The sequence below is a fragment of the Ascaphus truei genome, chromosome 11, assembly GCF_040206685.1.
Source record: "Ascaphus truei isolate aAscTru1 chromosome 11, aAscTru1.hap1, whole genome shotgun sequence".
NCBI classification, from domain to species: Eukaryota; Metazoa; Chordata; class Amphibia; order Anura; family Ascaphidae; genus Ascaphus; species Ascaphus truei.
Window position 1 is genome coordinate 57815495 of NC_134493.1, and position 12670 is coordinate 57828164.

At 51.5% G+C, this 12670-nt stretch overlaps 1 protein-coding gene across 1 annotated transcript in view; it reads left to right on the forward strand.

Moving 5' to 3' along the window:
- LOC142463604 (uncharacterized) overlaps positions 1–12670 on the forward strand; it is a 131327-nt gene that overhangs the window by 58309 nt on the left and 60348 nt on the right. The window contains exon 13 of the mRNA XM_075566552.1: positions 2642–2725. Coding sequence (XP_075422667.1) covers positions 2642–2725 — 84 coding nt within the window. The remainder of the gene's footprint in view (positions 1–2641; positions 2726–12670) is intronic.

Consider the following 12670-nt stretch of genomic DNA (forward strand, 5'->3'; position numbering starts at 1 on the left):
AAGGGAGTAGTTGCCCCAGACTGGGTGGATAGGCCTACCGGGAAAATTGAGGGAGGGGTTAACCCCTTTATTATCTTAGTGGTAGTAACCGCTTTGGTAATGAAAGGGTTAACCCACCAATGAGGGCGTGTATAAGGTTAAAACTCTCTCACCTGAGCAGACCAGGAAAAACCACACCCAGCTTGTAGGTCTGCGAGCTGATTGGGAAGGGGAGGTTTTAAAATCAGCAGCAAACTTCCTACACAATCTTTCATTTTGCCCTCAACTTGTGACGGAACAGGCTGCAGAGAGCCTGTCAGGGGGAGCGAGCGAGCCTGTCAGGGGGAGAGAGCGAGCCTGTCAGGGGGAGAGAGCGAGCCTGTCAGGGGGAGAGAGCGAGCCTGTCAGGGGGAGAGAGCGAGCCTGTCAGGGGGAGAGAGCGAGCCTGTCAGGGGAAGAGAGCGAGCCTGTCAGGGGGAGAGAGCGAGCCTGTCAGGGGGAGAGAGCGAGCCTGTCAGGGGGAGAGAGCGAGCCTGTCAGGGGAAGAGAGCGAGCCTGTCAGGGGGAGAGAGCGAGCCTGTCAGGGGGAGAGAGCGAGCCTGTCAGGGGGAGAGAGCGAGCCTGTCAGGGGGAGAGAGCGAGCCTGTCAGGGGGAGAGAGCGAGCCTGTCAGGGGGAGAGAGCGAGCCTGTCAGGGGGAGAGAGCGAGCCTGTCAGGGGGAGAGAGCGAGCCTGTCAGGGGGAGAGAGCGAGCCTGTCAGGGGGAGAGAGCGAGCCTGTCAGGGGGAGAGAGCGAGCCTGTCAGGGGGAGAGAGCGAGCCTGTCAGGGGGAGAGGGCGAGCCTGTCAGGGGGAGAGGGCGAGCCTGTCAGGGGGAGAGGGCGAGCCTGTCAGGGGGAGAGGGCGAGCCTGTCAGGGGGAGAGGGCGAGGCTGTCAGGGGGAGAGGGCGAGGCTGTCAGGGGGAGAGGGCGAGCCTGTCAGGGGGAGAGGGCGAGCCTGTCAGGGGGAGAGAGCGAGCCTGTCAGGGGGAGAGAGCGAGCCTGTCAGGGGAAGAGAGCGAGCCTGTCAGGGGGAGAGAGCGAGCCTGTCAGGGGGAGAGAGCGAGCCTGTCAGGGGGAGAGAGCGAGCCTGTCAGGGGGAGAGAGCGAGCCTGTCAGGGGGAGAGAGCGAGCCTGTCAGGGGGAGAGAGCGAGCCTGTCAGGAGGAGAGAGCGAGCCTGTCAGGGGGAGAGAGCGAGCCTGTCAGGGGGGGAGAGAGCGAGCCTGTCAGGAGGAGAGAGCGAGCCTGTCGGGGGGGGAGAGAGAGAGAGAGCCTGTCGGGGGGAGAGAGAGAGCCTGTCGGGGGGAGAGAGCGAGCCTGTCGGGGGGACAGAGAGCCTGTCGGGGGGACAGAGAGCCTGTCGGGGGGACAGAGAGCCTGTCGGGGGGACAGAGAGCCTGTCAGGGGGAGAGAGCGAGCCTGTCAGGAGGAGAGAGCGAGCCTGTCAGGGGGAGAGAGCGAGCCTGTCAGGGGGAGAGAGCGAGCCTGTCAGGGGGAGAGAGCGAGCCTGTCAGGGGGAGAGAGCGAGCCTGTCAGGGGGAGAGAGCGAGCCTGTCAGGGGGAGCGAGCGAGCCTGTCAGGGGGAGCGAGCGAGCCTGTCAGGGGGAGCGAGCGAGCCTGTCAGGGGGAGCGAGCGAGCCTGTCGGGGAGCGAGCGAGCCTGTCAGGGGGAGCGAGCGAGCCTGTCAGGGGGAGCGAGCGAGCCTGTCGGGGGGTGGGGGGGGTGTAGCCTGAACTGCCTTTTGGATACCTGTGCTTAGGTTCGGTGTCCGGTGGTTTTGCAGACGTATACTATTTAAGTTAAAGACTTTGTTGTTTTGTTACCGAATTACTGCAACCCCTAACTCCGGGAATAAAGAACTTTAATTACAATAAAGTGATTGTGAGCTCCTTCCTGACCACACCTACAAGGCCGCTCCATCACACCCTCCCACTACCCACCCGAGAGGCCTAACCACCCACCTTGGGGCAACTACCCCCTTCACCCACCCCTGTGCCCCAATAAACATTACAATACAAACATCACTGCAACACAGTGAACACCCCCACCCCCTTCCCCCAACACATACAATACAGTAATGGGCAAAATCCTTATTATCCATAGCTGGATAATGGCACATTTGCCCATTAAAAATTAAAACATAACCAAAACATTAACCAGCCAGCATATAGTCAATTAAAGTTCTACTTACCCCTGCCATGATAAAGCCCATCCTCGCCCTCCTCGTCTTCCTCTTCTTCTTCTTCTGGCACCAACCGTAAAATAAAAAACTGACTACTGGCCACTAACCCTTTAATCACCTTAGCGGTTATTAACCACTGTGGTAATAAAGGGGTTTACCCCCTCCTACCGCTACCCACCCGGGAGGCCTAACCACCCTCCCCAGAGCAACTACCCCACCTCCTCTAGCCACTGATTGGCACAGTGCCACACCAATGCCCTATGGGCATGGTTTGACACTGACAGTCAATGGGCAAGCTGCAAAACAAAAACCCAGCAGCAAATAAAACCACATTCACTTTCCATTAAAAATAAATAAATGCCGATGCAAACGCCAACCTACATAAGCAATGCACAATGAAATAAAATACAATTAATGTGTTTCTTACTTTTGATGTCCTCAGCCTCCGAATCCGACTCCAGCAGTACCAGCACGGCCCATCAACAGGCCCACAACGCAGTGCTCCTCAACAACCGATGGGCCTCCGGTAAGCTTCTTTCTTCTATTCTTCATCTGTATATTGTAATCCAATTGCAGGGAGATGTTGTCCCGTCGACTTCGTGGCTTCAAATGAGACATGACAGGTCTGTGACGTCACATTTGAGTGTCAAAGGTTACATCTTCAATCCGATTGGATGGTGTATCATGTGACAGTTTTTTATTATAGGTTGTGATGTTATCAAAAGGGAGGGATGCCAGCCAATCAGGAATGTTATGCTTCCTTCCCTTTAAGATCACGTCACCAAAAACAAAATAGCTGCCATCACATGGTAATAGAACCAATCGGATTGGGAGATATACAACGTGAGGCATCACATGGTACACCCCCAATCTGATTGGTTGTAGTAAATCATGTGACAGCTTCCATTATGTCACATCCTGTTTAAAAAAAGTCTGCCATCACATGGTACTTCAATCACCCTATACTCACCCTATACACCCTAACACCCTGCTGCTAATACCTCTCCCTATACACCCTAACATCCCGCTGCTAATACCTCTCCCTATACACCCTAACATCCCGCTGCTAATACCTCTCCCTATACACCCTAACACCCTGCTGCTAATACCTCTCCCTATACACCCTAACATCCCGCTGCTAATACCTCTCCCTATACACCCTAACACCCTGCTGCTAATACCCTCCCTATACACCCTAACACCCTGCTGCTAATACCTCTCCCTATATACCCTAACATCCTGCTGCTAATACCTCTCCCTATACACCCTAACACCCTGCTGCTAATACCCTCCCTATACACCCTAACACCCCGCTGCTAATACCTCTCCCTATACACCCTAACATCCCTCTAATACCTCTCCCCATACACCCTAACATCCCGCTGCTAATACCTCTCCCTATACACCCTCACACCCCGCTGCTAATACCTCTCCCTATACACCCTAACACCCCGCTGCTAATACCTCTCCCTATACACCCTAACACCCCGCTGCTAATCCCTCTCCCTATACACCCTAACATCCCGCTGCTAATACCTCTCCCTATACACCCTAACATCCCTCTAATACCTCTCCCTATACACCCTAACACCCTGCTGCTAATACCCTCCCTATACACCCTAACACCCCGCTACTAATACCTCTCCCTATACACCCTAACATCCCTCTAATACCTCTCCCCATACACCCTAACATCCCGCTGCTAATACCTCTCCCTATACACCCTCACACCCCGCTGCTAATACCTCTCCCTATACACCCTAACACCCCGCTGCTAATACCTCTCCCTATACACCCTAACATCCCGCTGCTAATACCTCTCCCTATACACCCTAACATCCCGCTGCTAATACCTCTCCCTATACACCCTAACACCCCGCTGCTAATACCTCTCCCTATACATCCTAACATCCCACTGCTAATACCTCTCCCTATACACCCTAACATCCCGCTGCTAATACCTCTCCCTATACACCCTAACATCCCGCTGCTAATACCTCTCCCTATACACCCTAACATCCCACTGCTAATACCTCTCCCTATACACCCTAACATCCTGCTGCTAATACCTCTCCCTATACACCCTAACACCCTGCTGCTAATACCTCTCCCTATACACTCTAACATCCCGCTGCTAATACCTCTCCCTATACACCCTAACACCCTGCTGCTAATACCTCTCCCTATACACCCTAACATCCCACTGCTAATCCCTCTCCCTATACACCCTAACATCCCGCTGCTAATACCTCTCCCTATACACCCTAACACCCCGCTGCTAATACCTCTCCCTATACATCCTAACATCCTGCTGCTAATACCTCTCCCTATACACCCTAACACCCTGCTGCTAATACCTCTCCCTATACATCCTAACATCCCGCTGCTAATACCTCTCCCTATACACCCTAACACCCTGCTGCTAATCCCTCTCCCTATACACCTTAACATCCCGCTGCTAATACCTCTCCCTATACACCCTAACACCCCGCTGCTAATACCTCTCCCTATACACCCTAACACCCCGCTGCTAATACCTCTCCCTATACACCCTAACACCCAGCTGCTAATACCTCTCCCTATACACCCTAACACCCCGCTGCTAATACCTCTCCCTATACACCCTAACATCCCGCTGCTAATACCTCTCCCTATACACCCTAACACCCCGCTGCTAATACCTCTCCCTATACACCCTAACACCCCGCTGCTAATACCTCTCCCTATACACCCTAACATCCCGCTGCTAATACCTCTCCCTATACACCCTAACACCCCGCTGCTAATACCTCTCCCTATACACCTTAACATCCCGCTGCTAATACCTCTCCCTATACATCCTAACATCCTGCTGCTAATACCTCTCCCTATACACCTTAACATCCCGCTGCTAATATCTCTCCCTATACACCCTAACACCCCGCTGCTAATACCTCTCCCTATACACCTTAACATCCCGCTGCTAATATCTCTCCCTATACACCCTAACACCCCGCTGCTAATACCTCTCCCTATACACCCTAACATCCTGCTGCTAATACCTCTCCCTATACACCCTAACACCCTGCTGCTAATACCTCTCCCTATACACCCTAACACCCCGCTGCTAATACCTCTCCCTATACACCTTAACATCCCGCTGCTAATATCTCTCCCTATACACCCTAACACCCCGCTGCTAATACCTCTCCCTATACACCCTAACATCCTGCTGCTAATACCTCTCCCTATACACCCTAACACCCCACTGCTAATACCTCTCCCTATACACCCTAACACCCCGCTGCTAATACCTCTCCCTATACATCCTAACATCCTGCTGCTAATACCTCTCCCTATACACCCTAACACCCTGCTGCTAATACCTCTCCCTATACACCCTAACACCCCGCTGCTAATACCTCTCCCTATACACCCTAACATCCCGCTGCTAATACCTCTCCCTATACACCCTATACACCCGCTGCTAATACCTCTCCCTATACACCCTAACACCCCGCTGCTAATACCTCTCCCTATACACCCTAACATCCCGCTGCTAATACCTCTCCCTATACACCCTAACATCCCGCTGCTAATACCTCTCCCTATACACCCTAACATCCCGCTGCTAATATCTCTCCCTATACACCATAACATCCCGCTGCTAATACCTCTCCCTATACACCCTAACACCCTGCTGCTAATACCTCTCCCTATACACCCTAACATCCCACTGCTAATACCTCTCCCTATACACCCTAACACCCCGCTGCTAATACCTCTCCCTATACACCCTAACATCCCGCTGCTAATACCTCTCCCTATACACCCTAACATCCCGCTGCTAATACCTCTCCCTATACACCCTAACATCCTGCTGCTAATACCTCTCCCTATACACCCTAACATCCCACTGCTAATACCTCTCCCTATACACCCTAACACCCCGCTGCTAATACCTCTCCCTATACACCCTAACATCCCGCTGCTAATACCTCTCCCTATACACCCTAACATCCCGCTGCTAATACCTCTCCCTATACACCCTAACACCCTGCTGCTAATACCTCTCCCTATATACCCTAACATCCCGCTGCTAATACCTCTCCCTATACACCCTAACACCCCGCTGCTAATACCTCTCCCTATACACTCTAACATCCCGCTGCTAATACCTCTCCCTATACACCCTAACATCCCGCTGCTAATACCTCTCCCTATACACCCTAACATCCCGCTGCTAATACCTCTCCCTATACACCCTAACACCCCGCTGCTAATACCTCTCCCTATACACTCTAACATCCCGCTGCTAATACCTCTCCCTATACACCCTAACATCCAGCTGCTAATACCTCTCCCTATACACCCTAACATCCTGCTGCTAATACCTCTCCCTATACACCCTAACATCCTGCTGCTAATACCTCTCCCTATACACCCTAACATCCCGCTGCTAATACCTCTCCCTATACACCCTAACATCCCGCTGCTAATACCTCTCCCTATACACCCTAACATCCCGCTGCTAATACCTCTCCCTATACACCCTAACATCCCGCTGCTAATACCTCTCCCTATACACCCTAACACCCCGCTGCTAATCCCTCTCCCTATACACCCTAACATCTCGCTACTAATACCTCTCCCTATACACCCTAACATCCCGCTGCTAATACCCCTCCCTATACACCCTAACACCCCGCTGCTAAAACCTCTCCCTATACACCCTAACATCCCGCTGCTAATACCTCTCCCTATACACCCTAACATCCCGCTGCTAATACCTCTCCCTATACACCCTAACACCCTGCTGCTAATACCTCTCCCTATACACCCTAACACCCCGCTGCTAATACCTCTCCCTATACACCCTAACATCCCGCTGCTAATACCTCTCCCTATACACCCTAACATCCCGCTGCTAATACCTCTCCCTATACACCCTAACACCCCGCTGCTAATACCTCTCCCTATACACCCTAACATCCCGCTGCTAATACCTCTCCCTATACACCCTAACATCCCGCTGCTAATACCTCTCCCTATACACCCTAACATCCCGCTGCTAATACCTCTCCCTATACACCCTAACATCCCGCTGCTAATACCTCTCCCTATACACCCTAACATCCCGCTGCTAATACCTCTCCCTATACACCCTAACATCCCGCTGCTAATACCTCTCCCTATACACCCTAACACCCCGCTGCTAATACCTCTCCCTATACACCATAACATCCCGCTGCTAATACCTCTCCCTATACACCCTAACACCCTGCTGCTAATACCTCTCCCTATACACCCTAACATCCCGCTGCTAATACCTCTCCCTATACACCCTAACACCCCGCTGCTAATACCTCTCCCTATACACCCTAACATCCCGCTGCTAATACCTCTCCCTATACACCCTAACATCCCGCTGCTAATACCTCTCCCTATACACCCTAACACCCTGCTGCTAATACCTCTCCCTATACACCCTAACATCCCACTGCTAATACCTCTCCCTATACACCCTAACACCCCGCTGCTAATACCTCTCCCTATACACCCTAACATCCCGCTGCTAATACCTCTCCCTATACACCCTAACATCCCGCTGCTAATACCTCTCCCTATACACCCTAACACCCTGCTGCTAATACCTCTCCCTATATACCCTAACATCCCGCTGCTAATACCTCTCCCTATACACCCTAACACCCCGCTGCTAATACCTCTCCCTATACACTCTAACATCCCGCTGCTAATACCTCTCCCTATACACCCTAACATCCCGCTGCTAATACCTCTCCCTATACACCCTAACATCCTGCTGCTAATACCTCTCCCTATACACCCTAACATCCTGCTGCTAATACCTCTCCCTATACACCCTAACATCCCGCTGCTAATACCTCTCCCTATACACCCTAACATCCCGCTGCTAATACCTCTCCCTATACACCCTAACACCCCGCTGCTAATACCTCTCCCTATACACCCTAACATCCCTCTAATACCTCTCCCCATACACCCTAACACCCCGCTGCTAATCCCTCTCCCTATACACCCTAACATCTCGCTACTAATACCTCTCCCTATACACCCTAACATCCCGCTGCTAATACCCCTCCCTATACACCCTAACACCCCGCTGCTAAAACCTCTCCCTATACACCCTAACATCCCGCTGCTAATACCTCTCCCTATACACCCTAACATCCCGCTGCTAATACCTCTCCCTATACACCCTAACACCCAGCTGCTAATACCTCTCCCTATACACCCTAACATCCCGCTGCTAATACCTCTCCCTATACACCCTAACACCCCACTGCTAATACCTCTCCCTATACACCCTAACACCCTGCTGCTAATACCTCTCCCTATACACCCTAACATCCCGCTGCTAATACCTCTCCCTATACACCCTAACACCCTGCTGCTAATACCTCTCCCTATACACCCTAACATCCCGCTGCTAATACCTCTCCCTATACACCCTAACACCCTGCTGCTAATACCCTCCCTATACACCCTAACACCCTGCTGCTAATACCTCTCCCTATATACCCTAACATCCTGCTGCTAATACCTCTCCCTATACACCCTAACACCCTGCTGCTAATACCCTCCCTATACACCCTAACACCCCGCTGCTAATACCTCTCCCTATACACCCTAACATCCCTCTAATACCTCTCCCCATACACCCTAACATCCCGCTGCTAATACCTCTCCCTATACACCCTCACACCCCGCTGCTAATACCTCTCCCTATACACCCTAACACCCCGCTGCTAATACCTCTCCCTATACACCCTAACACCCCGCTGCTAATCCCTCTCCCTATACACCCTAACATCCCGCTGCTAATACCTCTCCCTATACACCCTAACATCCCTCTAATACCTCTCCCTATACACCCTAACACCCTGCTGCTAATACCCTCCCTATACACCCTAACACCCCGCTACTAATACCTCTCCCTATACACCCTAACATCCCTCTAATACCTCTCCCCATACACCCTAACATCCCGCTGCTAATACCTCTCCCTATACACCCTCACACCCCGCTGCTAATACCTCTCCCTATACACCCTAACACCCCGCTGCTAATACCTCTCCCTATACACCCTAACATCCCGCTGCTAATACCTCTCCCTATACACCCTAACATCCCGCTGCTAATACCTCTCCCTATACACCCTAAAACCCCGCTGCTAATACCTCTCCCTATACATCCTAACATCCCACTGCTAATACCTCTCCCTATACACCCTAACATCCCGCTGCTAATACCTCTCCCTATACACCCTAACATCCCGCTGCTAATACCTCTCCCTATACACCCTAACATCCCACTGCTAATACCTCTCCCTATACACCCTAACATCCCGCTGCTAATACCTCTCCCTATACACCCTAACATCCCGCTGCTAATACCTCTCCCTATACACCCTAACATCCCGCTGCTAATACCTCTCCCTATACACCCTAACACCCTGCTGCTAATACCTCTCCCTATATACCCTAACATCCCGCTGCTAATACCTCTCCCTATACACCCTAACATCCTGCTGCTAATACCTCTCCCTATACACCCTAACACCCTGCTGCTAATACCTCTCCCTATACACCCTAACATCCCACTGCTAATACCTCTCCCTATACACCCTAACACCCCGCTGCTAATACCTCTCCCTATACACCTTAACATCCCGCTGCTAATACCTCTCCCTATACCCTAACATCCTGCTGCTAATACCTCTCCCTATACACCCTAACATCCCGCTGCTAATACCTCTCCCTATACACCCTAACATCCCGCTGCTAATACCTCTCCCTATACACCCTAACATCCTGCTGCTAATACCTCTCCCTATACACCCTAACATCCCGCTGCTAATACCTCTCCCTATACACCTTAACATCCCGCTGCTAATACCTCTCCCTATACACCCTAACATCCCGCTGCTAATACCTCTCCCTATACACCCTAACACCCCGCTGCTAATACCTCTCCCTATACACCCTAACATCCCGCTGCTAATCCCTCTCCCTATACACCTTAACATCCCGCTGCTAATACATCTCCCTATACACCCTAACATCCCGCTGCTAATACCTCTCCCTATACACCCTAACACCCTGCTGCTAATACCTCTCCCTATACACCCTAACATCCCGCTGCTAATACCTCTCCCTATACACCCTAACATCCCGCTGCTAATACCTCTCCCTATACCCTAACACCCCGCTGCTAATACCTCTCCCTATACACCCTAACACCCCGCTGCTAATACCTCTCCCTATACACCCTAACACCCCGCTGCTAATATCTCTCCCTATACACCCTAACATCCCGCTGCTAATACCTCTCCCTATACACCCTAACACCCCGCTGCTAATACATCTCCCTATACACCCTAACATCCCGCTGCTAATATCTCTCCCTATACACCCTAATATCCCGCTGCTAATACCTCTCCCTATACACCCTAACACCCCGCTGCTAATACCTCTCCCTATACACCCTAACACCCTGCTGCTAATACCTCTCCCTATACACCCTAACATCCTGCTGCTAATACCTCTCCCTATACACCCTAATATCCCGCTGCTAATACCTCTCCCTATACACCCTAACACCCCGCTGCTAATACCTCTCCCTATACACCCTAACACCCTGCTGCTAATACCTCTCCCTATACACCCTAACATCCCGCTGCTAATACCTCTCCCTATACACCCTAACACCCCGCTGCTAATATCTCTCCCTATACACCCTAACATCCCGCTGCTAATACCTCTCCCTATACACCCTAACACCCCGCTGCTAATACCTCTCCCTATACACCCTAACATCCTGCTGCTAATACCTCTCCCTATACACCCTAACATCCCACTGCTAATACCTCTCCCTATACACCCTAACATTCCGCTGCTAATACCTCTCCCTATACACCCTAACATCCCGCTGCTAATACCTCTCCCTATACACCCTAACATCCCGCTGCTAATACCTCTCCCTATACACCCTAACATCCTGCTGCTATTACCTCTCCCTATACACCCTAACATCCTGCTGCTAATACCTCTCCCTATACACCCTAACACCCCGCTGCTAATACCTCTCCCTATACACACTAACACCCCGCTGCTAATACCTCTCCCTATACACCCTAACATCCCGCTGGTAATACCTCTCCCTATACACCCTATACACCCGCTGCTAATACCTCTCCCTATACACCCTAACACCCCGCTGCTAATACCTCTCCCTATACACCCTAACACCCTGCTGCTAATACCTCTCCCTATACACCCTAACACCCCGCTGCTAATACCTCTCCCTATACATCCTAACATCCTGCTGCTAATACCTCTCCCTATACACCCTAACACCCTGCTGCTAATACCTCTCCCTATACACCCTAACACCCCGCTGCTAATACCTCTCCCTATACACCCTAACATCCCGCTGGTAATACCTCTCCCTATACACCCTATACACCCGCTGCTAATACCTCTCCCTATACACCCTAACACCCCGCTGCTAATACCTCTCCCTATACACCCTAACATCCCGCTGCTAATACCTCTCCCTATACACCCTAACATCCCGCTGCTAATACCTCTCCCTATACACCCTAACATCCTGCTGCTAATACCTCTCCCTATACACCCTAACACCCCGCTGCTAATACCTCTCCCTATACATCCTAACATCCTGCTGCTAATACCTCTCCCTATACACCCTAACACCCTGCTGCTAATACCTCTCCCTATACACCCTAACACCCCGCTGCTAATACCTCTCCCTATACACCCTAACATCCCGCTGGTAATACCTCTCCCTATACACCCTATACACCCGCTGCTAATACCTCTCCCTATACACCCTAACACCCAGCTGCTAATACCTCTCCCTATACACCCTAACATCCCGCTGCTAATACCTCTCCCTATACACCCTAACATCCCGCTGCTAATACCTCTCCCTATACACCCTAACATCCTGCTGCTAATACCTCTCCCTATACACCCTAACATCCCGCTGCTAATACCTCTCCCTATACACCCTAACATCCCACTGCTAATACCTCTCCCTATACACCCTAACATCCCGCTGCTAATACCTCTCCCTATACACCCTAACATCCTGCTGCTAATACCTCTCCCTATACACCCTAACATCCCGCTGCTAATACCTCTCCCTATACACCCTAACATCCCGCTGCTAATACCTCTCCCTATACACCCTAACACCCTGCTGCTAATACCTCTCCCTATACACCCTAACATCCCGCTGCTAATACCTCTCCCTATACACCCTAACATCCCGCTGCTAATACCTCTCCCTATACACCCTAACATCCCGCTGCTAATACCTCTCCCTATACACCCTAACATCCCGCTGGTAATACCTCTCCCTATACACCCTATACACCCGCTGCTAATACCTCTCCCTATACACCCTAACACCCCGCTGCTAA